This window comes from Trichoplusia ni, chromosome 5 (assembly GCF_003590095.1).
Source record: "Trichoplusia ni isolate ovarian cell line Hi5 chromosome 5, tn1, whole genome shotgun sequence".
Taxonomy (NCBI): Eukaryota; Metazoa; Arthropoda; class Insecta; order Lepidoptera; family Noctuidae; genus Trichoplusia; species Trichoplusia ni.
Window position 1 is genome coordinate 14,270,521 of NC_039482.1, and position 26,552 is coordinate 14,297,072.

General features: G+C 35.1%; 1 protein-coding gene across 1 annotated transcript in view; it reads left to right on the plus strand.

The window, feature by feature from the left end:
• LOC113494631 (innexin inx1) overlaps nucleotides 1-26,306 on the plus strand; it is a 44,251-nt gene extending 17,945 nt beyond the window's left edge. The window contains exons 4-8 of the mRNA XM_026873064.1: nucleotides 3,935-4,090; nucleotides 18,249-18,406; nucleotides 18,698-18,892; nucleotides 20,979-21,140; nucleotides 21,647-26,306. Coding sequence (XP_026728865.1) covers nucleotides 3,935-4,090; nucleotides 18,249-18,406; nucleotides 18,698-18,892; nucleotides 20,979-21,140; nucleotides 21,647-21,704 — 729 coding nt within the window. The 3' untranslated portion in view covers nucleotides 21,705-26,306. The remainder of the gene's footprint in view (nucleotides 1-3,934; nucleotides 4,091-18,248; nucleotides 18,407-18,697; nucleotides 18,893-20,978; nucleotides 21,141-21,646) is intronic.
• Nucleotides 26,307-26,552: the final 246 nt, after the last annotated feature.

Below are 26,552 nucleotides of genomic sequence, written 5' to 3' on the forward strand. Positions count from 1 at the left end.
TTGCCTCATTTGCGAAGGGACCTATTGCCGACCTCCGTGGTCGAGTGGCGTACGCACCGGTTTCAAGGTGTCGCTAGATCTGAAGTCCCGGGTTTGATCCCCGGTCGGGTTAATGTAAAAATTCTCATTACTACATTGTCTCGGGTCTGGGTGTTTGTGGTACCTTCGTTGCATCTGAATTCCATAACACAAGTGCTTTAGCAACTTACTTCGGGTTCCGAACAATGTATGTGATGTTGTCAGCATTTATTTATTTTATTGCATTACAGTGTTCTTATAAGAGCCACAGTACGCAAATACAAAAATAATACAGAAAGCTGAAGAGTTTCTTTGAACGCCCTATTGTCAGAAACTAGACTATTTCAGTGTTAGATAGCACATATATTGAGAAAGCCTATAAGCTTATTATCTTGCAACGATAAAATGGAGCAGAGCAGCAATAAAAATGTTACAAAAACGGAAGGAAATTGCGCGCGCAGTCTATCTTTGTAGATCCCTAGAGCAAAAAATATCATATATTTACCGGGATAGGGCGAGATACATCTTTATTGAAGTGCAGGCATAATATTAATGATACAATATGTTATTAATAGTAAACTACTGGCGTAAAATCTAATGACGTCAATTATCCCAGCAAGCTGACTATATTGAAATAAACAAATGCGCATAACTCAGGTCCTTCATCTACACTTAATTATAACTTTGTGTTGTCGCGTCATTCATCATTCAAATAAGGTTCTTTTTAATAGTGATGACTTATTATAAACCTTGAGTAAATGGCAAAAAGCTTCAATTTCTAATTTCGTTTTTATCACTAATTTAATAAAATTTTGCATTAAGTATCCCTTTACATGTTGCGTACATTTGTTAAATTATGCCGTTTTGCGCGTAACCCGGGTACTTTATACGGGTATATTTTGTGTCTTATTCCGATCATCAGTGACCGACAAAAAACGTAGAAATGTTATCTGTAACTTTTAATTCCTGAATTTAACGCCTTTTTTAATTTATCCTACTGCTGGGCATAGTCCTCCCCCAATTGTATTCACAATTCTCTATCCCAAGCCGCATGACACCAGCCCGCGCGGTATGCTTTTTTTATTTTCCCGCCGCTACTAAGAATACTAACATAGTAAACGGTCTAATTGTGACTGTATTGCTCCTGAACCCCTGATAAAGTCCACAGCGTCATAATGAAACCAGTTCACCTAATTATAAGTAATACGTAATTACTTTGTAATCCACGCGCAGTAAACGACCTTTATCTTGAGTTTATTACGAATGCATTGATTAGTCATTGCGTCCATACAAATTAAATGTATTGTAACATCATCGCATCGGTTTGAATTCTCGTTTAGGTAACACTAAGGTAAGATCTGAATTAGGATCTAAGTTAGGAGCTCCTAATTTAATTGAATATTTGACAAAAATAATATTTTTTTTCCCAGATATCGAAAAAATATCAGATACATAATGAAAATTTGTCAATAAGTTCACATACATATAGTATCACGTCACTTATTAGTACACTTTTTCAGACGAGACATATTAATTTCTCTCTTTGATACGTTTCACCATCTTTGGTTTGTTATCGTTTTTTATTGCATGATGTTATTACTTTTATGGTTATTATGTTGTACAAAATAAAATTATTATTACTGTAATATAAAGAAAAAATTCGTAAGTTTGTACAAGTGGTACTCTCATCAAAAGGAAGATACAAATATAGGTAAGATAATATAAAAAATAATACCAGAAACTTAGCTAAAACACAAAATTCACCTAAAGTTTAGAAAACCTGATAATTTTCTTTTTACCTACAAAAGGTGAACGTCCTGTCCACAGACTTATTAACATCTTAATCACGACCGCGAAAACTCAGACAAGTCATTCGTAACGGTGTGGGTGCTAAACAGTCGACGTGTGCTGTCCATTTCTATGACCCACTGATCACTGTGTTTTGGTAACGCGGCCTTCTTCACAACGATAACGTTTCTTTTGTAATGAATCACTTTTCGGTTTTGTTTTGTTTTTCATAGAACTTCTGATCATTTTCACAATTTGAGGTTTAGCAACCGTTTGGGATTCCAAAAGCTTCCGAATATGCTAATGATTTTTCGAGAAAGATGTTTTTTTAATTTAAAAGTTAATATTCACAAATAAAATTAATATAACACGATACTTTGAAAAAGTACTGCCTATATTTGAAAAAAAAACCTCTCCCGATTGACGCAAAATAAGTTATAAATAAACGAATGTTTCTTTCTTAACACAGAACAGGCATTATTCCCAGGCAATGCTGCCATAGTCATATCAGGCTCTTGGACAAAAGAAGTTCAAAATGTCAAATGCTATGACTGGTCTATATCTGTCTTATTTTGCTATGACACCACTTCCCTGCGTCATCACAGTCAACAGCACGAATACCACTGAACCGCGGCACAATAAGTGACCGCTTATTAACAGAATAAACGATAACATTATGAAGGAATTCTAAGAACGAGGAAAATGCAACACTTCATTCTCACGGGTTAACTTTATTAGCGAAACGTGGTAATTAATGGTTTAATAAGGCTCTACAATGTGTCTGGAACGAATTAACTTGCTATTGTATTAATTTTAATTAAATTCTTTCATCTGTTCGAGAATTGTGTGTGAATAACATGAGCAACTCTGCTGCAGCCTCAGCTCATGATCAAGGAGTCCGGTTAGGACAGAAACTAGTTGAGCGTATAGTCGATTATTATAACTGATTTATAAGTACGCGGAAGAAAACTGTTATTAATTAAATAAGTATGAGTCCACTTCACGAAATATTGTAATAATAAAGTTTTAGGTTACCAACATGAAGTGAATCCACCAAATTATATTAACTTATAATAGTGTTCATAGTTACCACGAAATACATTAAAAACAATAACGTACAGAGTCTTATAAATAAATATTCTCTAAAGTTTTGAGTTGTAATGTATCTCCACTGGTTTAGTGTTGGACTATGTGACGAGAGTCGAGTGCGACGATCCATTATAACTGTAGTTGACAGGTGTGACTCCGAGTGCCGGCGACAAATGTACCCGACTTTAATATTAATGCTGCTCTGTAACGATATTGTTTAAAACAATGTCTGTTTTGGCAGATTTTCTACGGTTAAAAAGTATTTAGATGGATACTCTTTCAATGAGATTTTTTTTTGAAAAAAAAAAAAAGTTTGTGAATTATGTACTACTTATAGATAGAGTCTGTTTCAACCGTGTAGAATAGTAAGCTAGTGTTTTTAAACGTTTACGTATTTTTCATATCTTATCACAAATTACCTAAAAATTTTGGTAATTTGGCCGATTGTAATCAATCAACGCAAGTCTTGAATTCTTCTTTCTTGAGTTCTTGAAACTTCATCAAGTCCGTCACAAACACAATTACTACCAACAACAGTGTGTATGTGTACCAATGGCATCAAATACTTCTCACCTACAAACCGACACAGCTCACAATTAACATTGTTAAGATTTGTGAGATCGCTGACGAATTTCCGTGGGAAGAGTATTCTTCTCAAAATCAAGTGACGTAAAGTGTGAACTGGAACGTCAAATATTAAAAATATTTGCACTAACTGTAACTTGTGAATCGTGACCGTCCAATATGTAGGCTGATGCTCTTTTGTACTACTTAACACCTCGAAGTGACATTGAACTTCGTAACACTGACTGGTTGAATAAAACGGCTGAATATGAAAGGGTCACTGACAATTGAGGAAAGGAAGGGATTCATTGATTTTAAGGGGAAAAACAAATGAATACGTATCTAACTAAGAGGGTTCTTTGACCCTTTTGTCCCGACAAAAAAATCCAAAATAATATGCATTTCGAGTTTATTTGTTTCGATGAAAACCATGATAAATATAAACAAAGTTGTTTCAACAACCATTTGTTTGCAGGCGATAATGTGTTACACGCCAAAGTTCCTGTGGGACGCGTTCGAGGGTGGCCTGCTGCGCACCATCGTGATGGGGCTCAACATCGGGATCTGCCATCCTGATGAGAAGGAGAAGAAGAAGGATGTGCTCATCGAGTACCTCATCAGGCACGAGAGGGTGAGTACCTACACCATAAATAACTTTACGGCGATAACTATCCAATAGACACCGGTAAAGGTACTTAGAATATAAGAGTTCGCGTAAAAATAGTTCCCTTTTTCACTAAGCTCCATGGCTCAACCAATTTGAAACTACTGGTGAGAGCGTAAAATCGAAATTTTTACTTGCTTTTCAATATTATAATTTTTTCAAAAAAGAAACCCCTTTTTGGAAAAGTCGCTTACGATGGGATCGTAATCGAGACCTATAACTTGAAGTGTTAATCACGCCTTTTTTTCTGTTTACTGTGTCTGTTTGGACGTGTGTCAGTAATTAATTGGAACCATATAAAATTATATCTTCATATTAAATATAGGTACTTTTTAAAACACGGCAACTGATCTGATTTTCTAAAAATACTATGCGTCACACAAGGACAGTCCTAAATTCTTGCATCATATGAAGTTAAATGGCGTTACTCGTAGACACAAACAAATAATTAAATTAGTTTTAAAGATAAGCGACATTAGTAATTAAAGGTCAATTTAATCCCTAAGATAACTTACATACGTACCATATTGAACTGTTTACTATATGATATTAGTTTATCGTAAAATTTCAATAGCAATGGAAAATTGTTTAATAATGGTGTAAGTAGCAAAAGCAATCATGAACATTCACCAGCGGGATGACGAAATATTGCGCAAATTTAGTTTCCGCTAACTTACGCAGGTTTCGTCATATAAATGCAAAAAGCAAAAATATTTTGTATACTTAGAGATATTCATTGTGTAAGACTTTTTAATTTAGGAGATTTTTTTTTAAACTGAAGACATAGAATACGAGTGCTGATAATGATTAAGCTACTGATCCTTGTGCAAAACGAAAAAAAGTCCAAAAACGACAACTCTACTTTTATTAAATATTTGTTATACCATTTCTCGGGAGGAAACAAGCACAGACTTCAAGTATCTGCTTTCCTAAAACCCTTTCTGCTTGCCATTTGCCTCTCCCACAAATTGTTATGCTGGCGACAATGTGAATGCTGCGGGCAAAATAAATATTTTGTGAAAAATGACCAAATGTCGTAACAGATGGATATAGTTATGTTATGCATTGCTATCGAAAGCTTTATCGATCGGTCATTAGACTGGACGTAGATGTTAAGATCTCAATGCGTTTCTTTAGGATTATAAGAGCTTTATTTCATTCGGACGTTATAGTAGAGTAACTGCAGTCATTGTGTGGCCGTGCAGGTTCGATCCTAATGCATGCTAGGTACCGATGTAACTTTTTCAAAGCGAGCCTTCTAAGACACCACTGCCAAAACGGTGAAGGAAAACATCGTGAGAAAAACCAAGATTCGAATTAACAACGTGCATCGAGCAAACGTGGGGATCAATGCTATAAACCTTCCTTATACGGGAAGAGGCCACAGTTGGGTATTAGATATGTTAATAGTTCTTATTGGCCATTTTTTCTGGTGGTCCAATAATTCCCGATAGAGTTTGTTATTCACGAGCAACGGCTCCTGCGCACCTCTAGGAACCGAGGCTTGTTCCTGCCGCCGCCGCGTGTCCTGCCTACACAATGCATGCCTGCACGGGCTCACTGCGACTCATTGGAATTCGATCGGCGAGCGATGCGCGTGAGTCGCGACTTTCTTGTTACCATCGACAGAGGTAACTCAGTCATACTCACTTCATTTAAGTTAGCTTTATTTAAGATTATATACGTTATGCTTTTTGGAAAAGACTATTTTGATGATTGTCTCAACTATCCGGGGCCCGGGTTGGTTTCGGCAAATTCTTATACTTATTTCGAACAGTGATTTTTATTCGCATGAAAGGTGTCGGTCACGTGTGCTTGCGAACATATCTTCGGCGGGCGTTCTGGTCCTTTACATATTAATAGCCTATTTACCATGGCCACCCTTAACTAACTACTGTGAAACACATCACATATTCAAATAATGTACTTTCCCAACAATGAGTTTTTTAACCATGAGAGTTGTAATCTTTACACATACAGTGATGTTAAATATTGCATGGAAATGTTATGTTTATAAAAATATCTGCGATTTTGCACTCATCAGAAAAAAAGATTTTATCGTGTATTTACGATAAACCATGTTATATACTACAGGTTTAAATTATGTTTAGATCTACAACATATTTTTATGCTCTTTATTAGATTCAGACCTGCAATAGAGGGAGCGATTTGTAGTTAGTTCGGTGAAGTCTGATCTGCGCAAGAATGCGCATTTACAAACTGCAGAGGCTACTATCAAAAACAGAGTGACCAATTCCAAACAATTCCGAGTAGATAATAAAAGTTACTCATCACGTCTTTGTTATTTTGCTCACATATTACCCACATACTTGATTGGGTTAATATGTTTAATTAATTTTAATACACCGTGTTGACGTTTCCGATCTAGACGGCAGAATGGACAAAGACACGCAGCTGTTTGTGCCCGTGTTCTATTGAAAGATGTAAAGTTCTTCTCAAGTAGAGCTACAGCTATTAATGTCAGATAGACAACAGGTTCGAAAGTTTAGTCCATTGAGTCTTCGCTTCTGTCTGAAGTATATTCTAAACTATTTACTGCAAGGATTGTATTTTGCCAGGTGTACTACTGTACAACTTCCCGTTACATTACTTACAAAACAAACACTTCCCGCTACGATCGCTGACGTGGCAACTTTTTTCAACTTTTCACGCGCTTTAACTCAGCTATTTTCAGGTGTGATAAAAAATATCACGCATAACACGATTTCTTGCCCTATTACCATCGATTGTGACTCACTTCGTGTCGCTTTCCATCGTTTGCAATGAACCATGACTTAGCTTGAGATCGTGACAGTCGCTCACCCCGTCCAGCGACAAGCCAATACAACCAATTTTTTCTACGCGGTCATTGGCTTCGTTCATTGCTCGCTCAGTTACGCAATCTTTACCTTCACAGTCTACTATACATTGACTGTTGTCTTCCACTATCAGTATGCTGGTCGCAGCTACACGGCAATGGATGTCGAAATGCTTTTTTGCGTCGGATACCTTCTCCGATGTTGCTTTTCCGGTTTAGAGTCTGTGTACTTAGTTATTACAGTGATCAGTTATTTGATTGCAGACATTTTAATTGTTATTAGATAACTCTTGCCATGTGTAATAAAATAATAATTACATATGTTTTGCAGTGAAAATAACAAAATTTAATATTACGTCGTACGTTACTAAAAAGTGCTATAAACAATTTCATTTTATCGACCATAGGTCCGCCGTTTATCGCAACTTAGGCAGCTTTGTCAACTTATACGACTCATAAAACCTCGTTAATTTTATTGCCTTAATTGAATAAGTAATAAACTGTTCGCGGTTTCGAATTGTTATTATACTGCTTTTTGATAACAGTTCCTGTTAGAAACGCAATAAAGTTTGACTAACGAAGTTTCAATAAGGCTGTAGAAATGAAAGGTAAGGTTATTTTCGGGGAAATAATTAGCGCGAGACACATTCGCTGGTCACGTAGAGCCTTTGAGGTGAAGCTTTCGATACACAGCTTCATGATTCATATTTCTTTAAGGAAAACAAACTTTACTAGGAATCCTACTCATATATATTATATGAATGCTTATTTTTGCCGAATCATGCTCTAAAACTTGTATGACATTTAATAACATGTTGAAATACAATGATGATAGAAGTATTGTTAAGAAATTAACTCATTAGTTCAGAACTTCACGATTATTTAAAGTAAGATAACAAGAATTGGTAATATCTTTTAATTATTTTTAATCTAACTGGCTGCTAGTTAGAGAAATCAGACATAAATTATAAAAACTTTTTAATTTCGGAAGTTGCCTGTCTCTCAAACATACAGATACGCAGACCTCCTATACACTAGAAACATATCGCCTGTCTATAAACATTTGTAGAGAAACCTGTACTTTAATTATCCCTATATTAAGTAAAGGTGTTGACACAGCATTCGATGAGAAGTCTCGACCGCTTCCCGTCATCTGGCGGAAGTTCTCGCCTTCCAAGCCGGGACAATTGTTCGCAGCGACTATTATGATGTACCTCATTTTATGGAAGCGTGGCAACCACGCGATTGTGCTTGTAACATCAATAACGTACAAAAACATAGCGTTTATGGGAACTTTTGGTTGTATCTTTGAGAAATAGAATGTGGTTTTGCTTGGTGGACACAGTCTCAACAAAGTTGCCTAAAGTGTGCGTGTTGCTATGCAAAAAATTGTACGTAGCTTTTTTAATTATGTTGCACATGATGTAATGACATGAAACTGTAATTTAAACCATTCACAAGGTGCTTGTGAATTGGTGATTTGTGACTAATAGACCTCTTTTTTGTGTTATTAATTTTTTGTAACTGAAATACTGAACCGAATTATTTAATAAAACAGAAGTACCTTTGGTTATTTTTAATGCTCTTGGATTTTATCTCTGTAAGCAGTCATATCGTAGAACACCTATCAAAGATGTAAGACATATACACTATGCACAATATGTTCTGACATAAGAACTCCTTTCATATATCTATGAGCGTCGCCATATTTCTTTACCATGATAAATAGTTACTCAACAGGTTAGCGTTAAGGATAAATGCAAACCATTTCCTGAGGCTATTAAGTTTTAAAGTGACCTGTTTTTATCAAGCTTTAATACCATCTGACGTTTATGACAACCATTATAATTTAGTGCGAGGAAAGATTTGTCAGCCCCAAGCTCACCAAATTAATACCGGCTTAAGGTACGATGACCTGCTTTATGCAATAAACGGTAGCCAGTTTATGTTCCGGAGATGATCTGAGCCACTGAGAAATACATGTATATTTGGATATGATAGCATAATATCCTTCCTATTTAATTTTCCGTATAAATATGATTCATGCAAGGACTCGAGAGTCCAATTGTGACACACTATATCTTAGAACTCATTTGAATAATTCTTGTAAATACAAGACGGAAAAGCCCTGTAGACCAGGCCGTATACTACCTTAACGAAAGACTTTTTTGTGTAAAAGTGAGATGGTTCTCTACTCGGTTAAGAGCGGCATCCCTTTTTGTAACTGCAAAAACCCTAGTTTGATTGTTATGACATATGTTTAAGGCCCATTAGGAACTCCCAAATTATCCCAGCGCCACATTCTCGCAACATTGATGACGTATGTTGTAACACATCGTGTGTTTGTGTTAAACACATTGTGGTCCATACGATTTCCTCAATACTTTTTTATTCTGTAACCTTGTGCAGCCGAATTGAGTGTTTTTTTTTACATTACGGCGTTGTTAACCTTCTATGTTAATTTTAGGATTCAATTGTTTAGTTTAAATATTAGTGTATGTGCTTAGTTGGTGCTATGGATATTGTCATGTTTGCGGTAGCTAATATTGTTGGAATTTATATCATTTCCTGCATACCGTAATCGGTGGTATTCACACCTCCTTTGCTAGAAACTCATTTAATTATTAAGCCATTTACCCTGCGATTACATAACCTATAATATAAGTTTAAACTGTCGCTCGATTGTTATTATGAAGCTATATACTACGAGAACAGTTTATAGGTTAACAGGTGGTTAACGTCGTCCTGCATGCAACAACAAATTACACAGTCAGGTATAACGCTAGTACGACGTAGCGTGGGCAGTGGAGTGAACCGCTCTCATTCATGGGTTACATAACGTATTCAGCCACGCAGACCATGAATGGGACAAACACAAACAATCCCATGTGACTGAAACACGCTGAGCTATTTGTAAGTTATACCGCGGTCCATTGTAAGATCTTATCTTGCTATTAATATGTTTATTTTGACTTAATTATAGCTTTGTTTATTTATGTGGCGACAGGCGAGTCAAGTTATGCCGCGCGGATGATTTATAAGTAAAGTAATTTTATGACTCGTGAAGAATATGATATTAGAACTGTAGGCGAACTAAGAACTTATTTTTATTATATACGGGTTGTATTTGTTACAGAGAAGGTAGAATTAAGAAAAGTGTGCTTAAAAAAGTTGTTGAGCGTCAATTGTTATATTATTTATTTAATGTTTTATGCTCCTTTCTGTTTAATTTTATGTAAAGTGCTGCTTATTATATAAGAAATCTATACTAGCAGACCCTCGATAAGAGAAGTTTTACACAAACCACAGAAATCTTTAATTTAATCCTTCACGACGTTTTATTCACAATACGTCAAAAAACTGCCAAAAAAACTGTAAAAAAGCGCGTCTTTGTCACATTTTACTCTACGGACTTTCGAATACCGACATGTTATTTGCACGTTTTTGGTAGCATACCACTTGTTTGGGGCCACTTTTTGTATTAACAGCAGAGTAAGCGATCGCTACCGTGCAACCTAAGAGCTAAAAGGATGGTAATTTCCAAACCCTTTTAAAGATGAGTGTTATCCATTTACGGATCTAGATTCACGACGAACATAGAGTAACTTATATTAATTCATTTAATTAATCAAATTTTGATGCAAGTTTCTGAGAATATTTTTTCGGAAACGGTAAATGACTTACTTTAATTATTCAGTATCAGTCGCAATGTTCCATCTGGTCATAGGTTCAACCTCTTTTTACTGTGTCAGTCTATAAGAGGCTTCTCATAACAGTGCACTTGAGATCGACAAGTCACATCATAAAAGAGGTCAGATACAGTCGGCAGTGCGCCTTGACCTGACAGACAGATGTCACTTGTCCCCACATTTTATGTTTATAGCTCTCCGGTTTTGGTCAATCGTACTCTACTTTTTTTAGTCCACTTCTTCGCAATTTGGGCTTATAACTTAATCAGACTGCGCATACAATAGGTCTCAGTCAGACGACGTTAGGTATTTGGTAATGATACTAGTGTCAAAACAAGAGTCATAGGTTTGAGTTGTGCTGTGTACATGTGTGAGTGTTTGGGATACCTCCAGCGACATATGGGTTAATGGGTTTATTGCAAAGAAGGTTTAACATCCATGATTAACGATAAATATAATGTTTGTTTTTCTTTATAGAAACTGTGTGACAAATTTCGAACGTAGTTCGTTGTAGTAAGTAATGGTATTATTGCGTAATTTGAGTTAATTGAAGTCTCTTCCCCACTTCCTGTTTTACAAAGGGGAAGTAAAATACTGCAATCACGGACCACGGTTTTAGTTCCATCAAATAAGACGTAGTTGTAAGTAAGGCCAAGGGAGTTTGGGTTGTATGACACATGAGTTACAGTGCATTTTCATAAATCAATTTGTAAAATTGGTTGATTGCTTTTATAATATGATTTGGCAGCATCATGCATTGTTTCACCAGATGTGCTGGTAGCTTTACTCTCTAATTGTGCTAGGGAAAATGAACTCTACTGTACAATGCCTTTTTTACAGTTAGATTTATTGATTTGAGTAGTGATTGCGATTTACTATGTGGAGCCTAGAAATTTCTTAAGCACAACTTATTTTAATCCTCAAAATTACATGTCGTTACTTTTGCATACAACTTGACAAACATTGACATTTACTAGGTATAAAAAAATGCATATTTGTATGTACCCTTTGAGATAGTAGGGGCCGATAATATCGGAGCTTTCTTTATCGCAGATTTTTCTCTGTTCAACAAAACGAGAAACTATACTGACTGGCACAAGGTTGACTTTTTATTAAACGTTTGACAATCAATGCGCAAAATCTTAGCTGGGGGTAAAGACATATGGCAAACAGACTTGACGCCCACACGCAAGCTGGTTCGGAGTAACCTTAATGATTAGGGTACTGTAGGAAAAAGATAAATACTAACAGTTCGGGATCTAACAATTTCGGGATCCGATGATAACATGATTAAATGCGGTTGCTTTAAAGTGTCATAGCAATGAACTAATAGTGGGAATAGCATCTTCAGTCTTAGAAAATCGCTATAGGACAGAAAAAGAAAACATGTTGATAAAATGGGCATCCTTTAAATAAAACCACCATGCACCAGAGTCGATTCTACCAAAGTTTTTGCTTCAAATTCTTACAAGTATATTGTGCTTAGTTTTTTGCCTGAATCGATAGTCAGATCAATGGACAGACAGATAGCTGGTATCTATGTATTAATGTTCAAATGACGGGGCATCGACCGCTTAATATCACGATCAGTGTACTTATAGATCGGTATTATTATATCACTTAGTTTTTTCTTCAGCGTAAGCGATCGATGTTATTTATCTTGCTTGGAGCATACAAAGCTGCCTAAACACTTACGAGGGCTAAGATTGTGACTTGTGCCTTTAAAAATATTATATAATGTATTTGTCTGCGTAAGGGAATGATAGATATCGTATCCATTAGGACAGAGTAGTAAATTGTACACAATTTCTTTTTCCAAAGATACTTTGTAGAGTTAAAACAGATGTTGATTTGTTCGTCAAACGGCCGGTGTGTCAGTCGGCAAATTACCCAAAAGAATTAGTGATCGATAATGTTTTCGTGTAATGCAAAAAAATCCTGTTTTAAGTTACTAAGACACATATTATTGTACATATTGCATGTGTGCATAAGACATACCAATAGCACGTAAAGTTCTAAACGCCATTACTTCTAAGCTTTAAAGTTGTTCCCAAGCTGTGTTTCAATTTTCTTTTAGTCGTACCTGACACAGCTTAATAGTCTTTAACATGAACCTAAGTAATGCGTCTCAATCATTATAAAAATGTTAAATATTCTGTACTGCCAGGTTATCGATATCGCAAACATTCGATGTCCGTTAACAAGACCGTGTTTATTCTGTGACCCCCGAGTGATCCTCGCTTGGATATCATATTTTATGCTCACCTATTTGTACATGAATATACCTACCTATTTTATAATATTGGATAAGGATTTTGTAAAGATAAGACTGCACATGTTATGATGTGTAGTAAAAGAGCTTTGAGGGCAAGCACACACAAGGTTTGTGTTTAAAATAAAATTAGTTTTGCTCTAGTAGCTTTAATTAATTCCAATCCTGAAATCAACCTGGATGACATATCTACTATTCAATCAGTGACAGATATGTGAACTTATGATCCGTACTTTTTTTCTGATATATAAGCGCGATATTCCACGTGCTACATTACTAAATTGTATCAAATTACACATTTTGTTAAAAGCATATAATTCCGCTGGATTGGTGTCGCTAACATACCTGTCATATTGCAAAACCATTCATGGAACTTATGATAGTGTAATGATACTCCGCCGTAATGCCTGATTGTCGGTCTCATGTGGGCCAGCAACAATGGCGGGTAGTGATGTGAGACCATAGTGTTGTACTGCCTAATTAGTAACACGAACTTGCTTGCTCGATTGCGGGTTTAATTACCTGGGATACGAACTACGATCGTCATTTATTACAGACAGAAACAAAGGCTGGACGAGATTGACGATTGATATCCGGAGTTTGAATTACGCCAGAAGTATGAGAGTTTGAATTTATTAGGTGTCTGTGTAGCGAGCACGTGGGGGAGTAAAGGTCAGTTGGAAACTTCAATGTTATGATAATATCAAGTTGTAGTCAAGGGCCTCCCATACCAGACTAGTACCGTGGAATATGAATACTTTATAGTCGTTTCTATGGTGAATATTGTAAGCTGCAATTATTATAAGTACTAATACACCGGCATGGCACTGTAATTTTTCGTTTACGCACACAGTGGATTATAACTGTTCTCGTAACAAAATTAAATTCACATGCATTCTAAATAATTTTTGGGTAAGTACTCTGAAAGCTTAAACCAGATTTCTAGGTTTGGAACCTCAGTTTTATCTACTCCATTGAATATCTTAGTAACACGTGCATCTTGTCACTGACTGCTACTGTGTCCTTGACAACCATGGCGTCTAGACCCCTCATTCTTTAACACAGGGGGTGAAATAATACCCACACTGCTAAGGGAATAACATCTTAAAAAAAACATTCTTCCAATATGTTTATTTGACTTTTTGTCCTATGTATTCTTAAAGATAAATTAAAAAATAAATTAACTCGGATGTAGCAGAAACATGTACTACAAGTTAATTTCAATAAAGTTTAATTAAACAGAGTAATTGACACGCAACTTATACATTGTAATATAACAAATAATAGCAGACTCATAAAGTTTATAAATGTAATAATTACAGCTTAAAACATTATAAATACATGGATGTGATCAAAACTAGAAAAAATGTGGCTTGTTCGACTAGTATTCACAAAAACGGGCCAGGTGCAGTAACGTACATCTGTCGAACCAGCCCCTCGTACCGCGCCACCCCTCGACCCACGTTCATTGAACATTGCGCGGGGAAATTCGCACGCATTGTGGTGTCATAAGACTATGTATGTATGACAAGGATGTTCCTATTTTATTTAAATCTCTTACTTAGTCTAGTCACGTAGGATTTGTGACAATGTTTTCAAGGACCCCAACTTAATATTTTCAACTATTTGGCTGTACCTACATTCGTAAATCTTATACATCATTACATACAATGTAATGTACATTTTGTTTAACATAACGTTCTAAAACAAATAAACAAGCAGACAATGTGAAGTAAAAATAATGAACAGTAACCGATTTTTTGTGCTCCAAAAACAAATTACTGTAAGAGGACTTTGCTCAGGCGCTTACAAATTGTTATTAACAACAACTTTAAGGTGATAAAAAAGAATAGCCTAATACGCAGGTGGTATGTTATTTTTTAGTTATAGCGCTTAGCGAAAATCCCATTCTATGTCTAGCAAAATATATTACATAATAGTGCCCGTGTCGTGCTAGTATCGAACTGTCTCCCATTACGGTAATGATAGGTCGTCAGCTGATGGTCAACGGACGCCATCATGGCTGACGATACTATGATGCAAGCGTGACGCAATCAATGCAACAATAGATTGGTCAATAGCGTAGTAGGAACTCGTTTTGTACTTCAAACTTGCTAGGGTTCGGCGGAATCCGTTGTTATCTGCGTGTGGATAATTTGTCTATTCATAGCTTTTTGTTTATTTTAAGTATATGGTGTCTAAAGACTTCTTTGATTACATTTGGCGTTATCGTTTCTTTTTTGTCGAAGATGAGTCTGTTTTGTCAGACTGGACTGGGGTTCTGTATTGAGTCTGCGATGTCACATGTCTAAAGGCTTACTTTTTTACTAGTGTATTTCACAATGCGTGCATATGGTAGTAAAAGTTATATTAGATAAAGATAGCACGGCCTTTTAAACTTACAATTTTAAATAAAAAGTTAACTCCAATATTATTTAGTGTGACGATAATCAAAAGCCATGGCGCCTAATTATAAAGATGACGTTAAATTTATAAGTAATCATATTTTCCGTGCATTCATCACCTGTTTATGTTGAAACCTTGACACAACATAGATGGCTGAATATTAATTACTTCCGATGCTTATGTGCATATCGCATGTTTTGTCTGTCAAGCGATCAATATGGATAACTTTACGACGTTTTCAAGTAACGTCTTAGATACAAATATACAGAATAAGTTAAGTTATATAAAAGTGTTTATCAGTGAGAGTTCGATCTGCCAAAAACATTTTTTGTGAAATATGGAGGATAAAAATTTAGTAAGAATACTTAACCTACTTTGAACATCTATTTAATGATTCCATTTAATTATCATGTATTAGAACGTCTAACTCAAGCATATCTTATACAAAAGCATTCATATTAATCATTATATTAACAGATAACAAAGCCCGGAATCCTTACATAACGTCCTCATACCACATTCCGTTTCCCTTTCATCCCCAGCGACCGAAGAACGAGGTCCGAAGTTCCAAAACAAAGACCTATTTGAAGTATTCGATACGTGTTTGTGTCGTTCCACCGTTATCTGGACTATATCTCCAATAACTGTCCAGTGTTCGTCTCAAGCGATCCATTCAGGAGATAATCGTTACTGCTCCGGTGACAAGGCCCGTTTGTGAACATATGATCGCTTGATGCTCTTGATGCTCATGATAAGACAAACAGTGCCACCCGCGCTCTCCTCTTATGAATACCTCTTTGAATTTGTTCCATTGGTTCTCGGTAATCGCGGTGGTGGCCGACTATATCGTATTGTTAAGTAAATATAAGACAGGTGCTGGGGAATTGGTTACATTATTGGCTTCCTCTTCCGCACCAAGAGCGCGCAGGTGAAGGGTTGGCAAATATGTATGCTCACCAATTGAATTGAAATTTGACTAAACATTTTTAAATTTTGAAAACTCAATTGTTTGTTTCCCCGTATCGATCGCTGAACTTGGACTATATTTGTACCAAGCCTTTCTCTGTTATATTAATTATTGTTATTATACCTCAAATACGTTCCTGGCGATATGTAATACCCCTGGATTCATATTTTTCATTGTTACCTTAAAGTATGATGACGGCTACGAATATTCATATTTCTCAAAAATTGCCACGTTGCAATATTTAATGTTGGTAGAAAATATTTTGTAACGTAATTTAGTAGCGCTACAGTGCGGCAGCGTGTTCGCTACAAAATTTTATATATTTTTCATAATATAGGCAAATGTGAAATATGGGTGTTTATGTTTCATAAATATTTTATTCGCATATAGGAACAATTCTTTTAACAATAACCTTAATTTATTTTCATCCACACTGGCTCGTTGTCCTTAGGTATTCGAATAAAGCCACTTAGAAAAACAGGATATATTTGTAATAATAGAATTATGCATTTTACATAATTAGAGCTCTCTTGTGTCATATACGGGTTTACCATAATAATGTTATTTCCTTGAAGAGTTGGACCAACCATAACAATTAAGCATAACAGGACAAAATAAATGTCCTAAGATCATGCTGGTTTTCCCAGCCATGAACTTTTAATGTCTTATTAACAATTAAGGAAAACAGCAGCTGCAGCAAGCGAGAGCAAGACGGAGCTTAATTCTGCGTAATGTATCGTCCATATGTTACAAATGAAAGACTTTTATGTTAATATATTATAATTATAGGAGGTGTTAAGTCCCAAAAATATTTATCCAGACTTTCCAGATGTTTTATTTCCATCAGTATCTTAACCACGACTCTCAAAAAAGACTGCTGTGGATCTAGAAGCCACATGACATACGTACTACTCTGCGCGTGTAGCCGTACGTAGAAGCCTTTTATTGAAGGACCACCAAGTTCTATTTTCAGAGCTTAAGCTAAGCGCACTAATTAGTCTAGTGTTACCTATTACATAAATTGTAAATGACGTAGAACTTGTTGCGGTCTCTTGAACTTCCTTAACAGTTGGAGTGAATACCACAATATATTTGTTAATTATAATCGTTTGCGGTATAACAACTTACACAAACATGTTGACATAATTAATTTTCTTAATATCTGATGCAAAAAACATTGTTTTATGGAAATATGCGGTTTATATACAACGTAAAATAGGAGTAGGAGATATTTCAATGAAATTAGGGACTATTACTTCTAATAGTCCTTAGTAAAAAAAAGACTTAAAATTAATGTCTTAATTCCCAAATTACGACATTAATTTGTCAAATACCAACTATCTGTCAGATTTCCCACAGACATACAGAAATAATGCGAAGTTCATTCAACCAAAGCTTTTGTTTTTAATGTCTTCTCCGGGTTTGTGAGAAAACCTTCACTTTCTAGTTACGCTTTTTTTAGTAGTCGTACAAAAAATAACGACTTTTATTTAAATAATAAAATAAAGTTACGTTGATTCTCGTAAATAGGACAATTGTCGGCCGGAGACAGTGCGACGTTCATTAAGCGGTTGTTCACTCCTCAGGAATTTTAATACGGACCCGTGACGCCAGTGTCCGATGTTCATAGCCTCGTAATATAGTAATAATAATGTTACGTGCAGGGATTATGTGAACCTTTAATTTGTAATTTAGAGTATGTATGGAGAAATGTTCTCATTTGATATTGTTAATTTTACAAGGAATTATATGAGACCATTTGGGTTTTTCTGGTTGTAGTTTCTTACAAGGCTCATTTTGCACATTACGCTGCGCCTTTAGCAGAAGCAAAGGGGTTCGGAAAACGAAAATTGTAACGTATCTTCGCCGAAAACTTTTCCACGATTTTATTGCACTTCGAATGAATGGATCTGTCGATAACTCGATAACGTGATGAAAATAATTACTAAAACTATGTATTTTGCACTCGACAGACCCACAAGCTGTACGCGCTCCGCTACTGGGGCTGCGAGCTGCTGTGCCTCATCAACATCGTGCTGCAGCTGTGGATGATGGACAGCTTCTTCAACGGGGAGTTCTTCTCGTACGGCACCAGGGTCCTTGGGTACAGCGAGGTGCCTCAAGAGGAGAGGTGAGGGAGAATCAACTACTATTTTTTTTTTCAATCAATTGAATGGTGAAATATTATTCTTTAAGGGACTGTAATCTAGGCTGATTTTATAAAATGTGAAGTATAGTAAATTATGCTAAATATAATTGTCTATTTATTAGACAACCCAGGACAGAACGAAGTAATAAGAATTAAACATTTGTCCGCATGTAGATAGTTTATCAACAGCTCATTTTTTTATTGCATTAAATTACATTGTAGCTTACTTTCACATACATTTCTGAATTTCAAAATCAAAATTTCCGTTTCCAGATACGACCCAATGATCTACATCTTCCCTCGCATCACAAAGTGTACATTCCACAAGTTCGGTGCGTCGGGCAGCATCCAGACTCACGACAGCCTCTGCATCCTGCCGCTCAACATAGTCAACGAGAAGACCTACATATTCCTGTGGTTCTGGTACATCATACTCGCCGTCATACTGGCTCTGCTCGTTATATACAGGTGAGGATTTAATTATATACTTATGAGCCTGAAACTGATGGCCGCCATCACCTCTTAAAGTTTTATTGTAATTGTTAAAGCCAAATGGCGTTCTACCCAGCGTATACCGGTATTGCTTTCTCAACGGCAATAATGTCACTTTAAGAGGAGAAACATTGGACTGGTCTAATCTGAAACGGACTTTTTTGCCAATATGCTTTTGGTTATGCAAATGAATTTTCTCCAAAAAAATTACTGTTATTTTTAAGTTCATGGTATTCTAGAAATTGGTTTATATCCGCAAGCTCTATGCAGTACTTATTTAATTGTAGACGTTTATATATTTAAAAGTCTAATAAAACACGTGGAAAATGTTCGTCATCACAATAGTGTATGGACTTGTCTATTTCATGCCATTTACCTTTATATAATAGGCAGAACTGATTTTAATGCTACTTAACTTAGGGTTCAAACCCTTGTTTTAGCCGAAAACACTTCCAGACAAGACTTAATGACGATAATCATTTCCAGTTTAAAATTTCGAATAAATTGTCGTCTATTTAAAGAAATAAAGCAACACATGTTTTTAAATTAATTTCATACTTTCGTTTTATACAACTGTCCAACAAATGTCAATAGAAAACATTGTTTCGTTGAGATGACAATTACATAATTGATTTCGAAGTTTATTTATATTTTATTATTATTTTGAAAAAAATTCTCGCTATAAACGATTTTTTCATTTTATACCATATTTCTTGTTACAATAAAAAGAGTTATCACTCCGATAACTCTTTTGGGAATCCTCATAACGAGCTTATCAATTACTAAACATAATTCAATAGGCTTGTGGTTTATTTTATTTACTAAAGTGAGTAGCTAGTGGACGCGAATAGTGAGTGACCTTTACTGGAGAAAGCCAAGCTCAGCGATGTGTAAATTGTATTATTTGTACTGTTGTATAGCTAATGGCGATTATTTTATGTCCAGTTATAAAGTTTGAAGCGTAACTAGAATTATACGTCCATATAATTCGAGACTCGTTATTCCAAATATATTAATTACACATGTATAGACAATAATAGTCAACTATTTAAGTAAAGACAGTAGCACTAGGTCAAGTTAAATGACAAGAAAAAATTAAATTACGATTGAATTTTTAATATATTTTTTATCTTACATTTATTTATCAAACAAGTTAAAATCATTATTTTTTAATATATATTTTTTATAATAAATAAATATATACACAAAAGCCTCACACCAATATCTTAAAGGCTTAGCGTAGACATAGACTTCTAGCTTGTTGTATGTCTGTTACATCTTGATGCGCAAACGACTGAAAAGATCAGACAGCCTGGGTAGCCTGGGTATGTATTTAAACATATAACAGACATTCTAGCGATCTAAGCCACGGTCAAAATCTAGTATATACATACAAATTTGTCTGTTTGTCGGATGCACAATATTTGTTTAAATGTACCTTACTATCAGTGTAAACAAAGCGACAGGCGTCAGTTGTACCTGGTGTACGCTAACGGGCTGATAGCGGCCCTCTTCGGATAATTATGATAAATTGGACGTGCTTAAGTGCGCTGTCAATCGTTACTTAGTATAACATGCATTTAATGAGTGTTTGTTTAGAATATCTACCTAATTAGTCTTAGTATGATTTTCTTGATTTTTCTGGAATATACTGAACAGTTCTAGTAACGCTAAGCTTTGTTTTTGCAAATCTTTAATCGAACTTTTTGGCAGTTAAAAGTGTCGGGGCAACAGGCAACAAAATTATATTTTAAAACCACTTTCACGAGCTTTTAAAGACACACACAGACAGACAGGCACATTTCTGTCCTCTTGGGCGTTAGGCATCTCGACTCCAACTGTAGCTGTTGTATTTAAAGATATTTTTAATAAAATAAAAAAACCCTTGAAATTCATCACTACAGTCACATACTCTTTTTAAAATCCGGTCTTAATCCCCTATTACCCTTCAATAGGTTTCTTTTTCTTCTTTCTTACACGAGTAAGTATATAATAAAATGATATAATAAATGATTATCATTTGTCAATGAACACGATTTTAATAAGTGCAATGGTATTGCAGGCTGGTGATAATCTTCGTGCCGTCGGTCCGTCCGCGGCTGCTGCACGCGCGCTCGCGCACGCTGGCCATGGAGACCGCCGTGCTGGTGTCGCGCCGCACCGACATCGGCGACTGGTGGCTGCTCTACATGCTCGCCAGGAACATCGACCCGCTCATATACAGGTACGCTCATACTTATACGATATTATACTAGCCATGAAGCACTGCACGCATAGCCGACCCGTCGTGTTGAGGGTTCGATCCCCGCGTAGGATAAGCATTTGTGTGATTCACGAATGTTTGTTCTGATTCTAGTCGTCTTTGTGCATGTGATTCGTAGGTTTGGGAAACCCCCCGCGACACAAGGATTAAATTCCTTACTGCAAGACTCGTTTAAATCAAAACTTCCTGTGCTCAAATCTTCTCCCGTATAGAGAACTGTAAAGTCGTTCCCACTCATACCGCGTCATAAAATAATAATGCTATTCACTTATAAATGATCGACTGCACTACAAGCCTTTCTGAGTAATTACTAAGTTATGCAAAAAAACCTTTAATAGAATTAAAAACCACCACGCATTGTTCACACACATATGTCGAATGGTGGATAGGTTAGCAAAGTATAGTTAAAAATAGTTACGTGACAAAGTCCGTTTTACTTTTTTAAATAATAGTGTTGTTAATTGCAGGGAGTTGATATCGGAGCTAGCAAAGCGCATGGGTGAGAAGGCGGGCTCGCGCGCGTGACGTCAGCGGCCAGCCGGCGCCGGCGTGGCCACGCTGCCCGTCTGACACTCGCCCCCACCCCCGCCCCCACTCCCAATCCCACACCACTCAGTAAGTCGCTACTGACAACTATATCTAGTATAGTTCCCAAATTACATGTAGCCTACAGAAACGCAGTCTGTCCAGTTATGAAGCTAAGAAACTCTCAGGAGCCGTCGAACTACTCAATATATTAAAGCCAATTTATAGATAAACTTAGATTTAGATAAAGCGTCAAAAGATATACAGTGATCTGCCTAGTTAAGGTGCATTGTCTCACTTCCAAGTAAATGTAGTTGATACAGTACCACAAAATATAAGTTACATCGGCTATATTCCGTAGATTGCCGATCACACACGATTGAGCACGAAGCTGATTGGTCGACGCTTCGATGAAAGGCGACAATCGTCCAATCACAATGCGGCCTGAGTCTTTATTCATCAACACTGACCTTGCATCAAAACTATTTTAGAATTAAAAAGCCTCTAAACTTATTATTTTATGGTACAGTATATCGTAGAGACGAGAGACTAAATAAAGCCTTTAACCCACAGACTCTGTGGACTGTCTACTATTAAAACGATGTGATCAGAAGCTATTGCTATGAATATAATGTTAGTTTTAGTATTTTTCAGCTGTAGTCGACTATAGTCAATTACTTGCCTAACGTCGCTGTTTTCATAACAGAAATACTCTATTAAGAAGTGCATGACATGATAACAGTTAAATATGTCTTTATTGGAGGTTGTTTAAGTATACATAGGTCGTAATTGTAATAAATTCCAGTTTAATTTAGAGTTCTATCATGTATTTATGTATTTTTTATAGACTTCTCAAATACTAAAATCTCTTTACAAACTGTATCGAATACATTTTGAATTATTTATCTGTTAAGCTATTTCATTGTTTTTTTAATACTTGTGAACAACGAATAATTAGTTAGAATTCGCAACGTTCTTCGATACACCTTTACATTATGGAAAGATGTAGAAGTTTTTATCGATCGAATTTGGACAAAAATCTTGTATATTTTAAGTTTAGTTTTCTGTAGTCATACCTGGGTGTAGCAATCACTGCCATTGTTTATGCGTATCACCTTTTATAGCATATCTCAAGTATGTGTATTTTAATTTTAAACTTGGTTGTGTAACTTTTGAGCGACACAAACAAGCAAAATATATAAAAAATATGTACAAATATCAAAGTTTCAGATCATGATATTCTTCTTGTTTTCATAGAACCCCACAAAACCATAATTACAAATGAATTAAGTATCTCAAGGTACCATATATCAAGTTTTCTCGCGGAAATTCGTGCAACTTGTTTGCCAAAAAAAAGACATTTTACTAAACAGTTTTATGCATATCATTTAAGTAGTTTTTTTAATAAGTTAACTTTATAATATTTTTATGTTTTGTAAACGTTGCATTACGTCTTGTGCGAAGACTGTTCAAAGTTAATGATTGCTTAGCTTTGACAGCGCACTCTGTTGACAAGATTGGGAAACATCTTTAACAGAAATAAGTGGTATTTATGTATGGTATACCGATCTGCTAGTGTCATATCAGTCTCAAAATATACAATCTCAATCATATCATAGCACAAATTTATTTTAGAATTTAAGTATGTCAACTTTTTTCTCTGGAATTTACTTTTTTTAAGTGTAATCCCTGGTCCCTTGTGTAAAGGCACTTTTAAGACAAAAACAGAAGGACTGGAAATGTATGGCCTTAATGTAGCATTGTATGTAATCTATGGACGTGTATGTATGGAAAGAGGTTTGTATGTAACTGTTATAAGCTCGAATAAGTAAAAGTGAATGTTGTGTGAAGAAGGTTGTATATCTTGGTTTACATACGTTGGATATTTCCAGCCACTTTTTATATAACTTATATTGTAACTTTCGTTGTAGTTTTACAAGACGACAGTGTCGCCCTCTTGGCGGCCATTCCAGAACGTAACGAGTGTTGTGAGTCTCACCCGACTGGTCGGTGTTCAATTTTTCTAATTAAAATATAAACTCTGTTATATTGGAGTGGATTTTTTAAGGTTTTTCGCTATTTTGCGCGTTGACAGTTGACATTTTAGAACAATTGTTAAGTTTTAATGTGATATCATTTTGTAATTGTTGTTGTGATGTTGCTTTACTATACGCGATCAATCATGAGAATATTTATATTTCTTCTTATTCATAAAAAAAGCATTATAAATCGTTTGAAAAGGGCTTTTGAATAAGGTAGATTAGATCGCTACGAGTTTAGCAGTTTGTAATTGTCTTTAAACATAATGTCATAATTAGATTCAGTAAAACGAACCATAATCATCTTTTATACATTCCTTCTTATCTTTGTAGAATCTATGTGAAAAGCGCATTGAGTTTACCTTTTTTTCTTCACAGGGTTGTCCAACCATATAAATAAATCTTAATTCTATATAATATACCTGCAGAGTATTGTAAAATATTTGTATCTCTTTTATAGCAAAAGTATGAATTCTCCTACTTTATATCTCATTTATTTATTGAACTCTGTATTTGGACAACCCTAATATTATGTTCCGCGACCACATTTTCATGTCATTATATCATCTGTATTCCAACACTCAATATTATTTAAGTATAGAAACTTTTTAACGTGACACTACGATTGGATCTGGGCTAAGGACTGAGGTCCTTGTCATTATTAGGCCTCCTTAAGTATAACAATTCAAGGGAATATCTCATATACTCGACGCCATTACCCTCCTAAGAGTAGCGCCAGAGCCATGTAAGAACCTCTATGGGTCAATTCAAAGTAATTTTAAACCATATCTACATATGTCAAAAGTTCATAGTCATTTGAACGAGCTGGCAAAGATTCGCGGCGCCGCGCCAGCGTCACTTGCATTTACATCCGCTGTGAGGATTGACCTTATCTATGATATAAGATTGAAAACATGATTAAACGAAACTTATAGGGGTTTGTTCATTGACAGGCGTCGTTAGGGACTAAATTCGTTTGAAAAACATAGCGTGGTCTCGTGTTTTAAAGACTAAGACCTATGTGATGTTAAATCACTTTCCTTTTGTAAGGGAATCTATTAGTAGCTAAGTTTGATAGGTTATTATTTTGAGCGATAGACCGATTGTGCAACATTATAACTGTTATACCTCAGATTAATCACAAAAAGTGTTTTAGGGTTGTCTGTAGTCTATTTTCTTTTTAATTCTATTTAGCAAGATACCTCTGAAGGGAACACCATGTTCGTTTTAGGTACTTCTAATCTTTGCCTTTTTTAAAAATAGACTGCAGACTAAATTATATGTCTCCAATAGTAAATCATAAAATTGTATATCTCCATCAACTGTTTAAGCAACGCTCAATAAACTGCCATAAAACATAATTATATAAATAAATATATATTATAATAGAAACAGTAATATTATTTGTATATTTAGAGTTTGTATCATACAACTTTTTGGAAACAATAAAACAATCTATAAAGACATTTCAGTCTTTAATATAAGAAAAGTAAACCTTATTTCCATAACTTAAGGTTTATTTTAAATACTTTTATCAGTAGAACATTTTGAAATGTCTCATTTACAGTGTATGACTGCATTTTAAAAGACAGAATGTAAATAGTTTATAAGAACATTATGTTCCTAACTGGCGATTAATTTTAGTATGGAGATTTATTTAAGACGAACTTATGGAAGTACGTAGAAGTTGTTGCTTTTCTATTTTTCCAAGACTTGTGCTGTTCTGAAGAATTGGCCACTTTGTAAGTGCAAGAAAGATGACACTATACACGTAGAGTGCTATCTCTTTTCCACTTGTATAAGAATATTTATTATTTAAGCTCAAACCAACTTTATCATCAACATATAATTAACTGCCTTGCAATTCTTTTTCGTACATTTTGAAGGTGAAAAGCAACACTCCTATTTCTTTATAGTGAGTCGAATTATAACAACAAAGTGTCATGCAATTAAGTTGGTATTGTAAACAATATCGAAACAGATTCATTTAAAATTAATTAAAATAGTTTAGTTTTAATTAAAGAAGAAGCATTTATTATAGTTTAATTGTGTTATTTATAATGTACCCTGTATCATACGGATGTAGGATTACGATATTATTTTTAAGATTTAGTTTTAAATGTTTATTTTTTTGTATTATCCGATTTATTTTTAATGGATGGTAATATATGGAACTTTAATATAACTGTAAAATTTGCATTTTTTGGTGATTTTGGACACGATGCAATAAATAGTAAAAAATATTGAAATACCTTCAATTGTTGCATAGTTTGCATATTGAAAGATACATTTTGACATAACTTTTTACATTTTGTAAACAATTGTTTCTGTAAAGCACAAAGTATTGCAGGATTTCTTATGCAAATATACTCGGGCAAAGTAAATGTTACTCTGCGGCTGTATCGTGTCCAGAATGTATGTAGCCAGTGCTCCTCTTTGTAAATTATATAAAATGCATGTTTACAAGATTATTGGACAGTGAAATGATAAAATGTAACTTATTCTAAGTAGCTGTTACGTGATGTTTCATTGTCAGATGAATTATACATATATTATTCTTTTATTTACCTTGTTTTATTTGAATGCCTCACTTGTCTATAGCCCACTTGTTTAGGTACTTATAAAAGTAAACAATCGTATAATAGAGAATCTAAATCTTGATGTCTGTACAAGGACTGATTTATATCATCGGTATATTTGATTTTTTTTATTTTATTAACATAGCCTACACTTAATCTTGTATTTTAAAATAAAAATGAATATTTTTTGAGCTTCTAATAGGACACCTCGTCTCGGAACTAGCATTTGC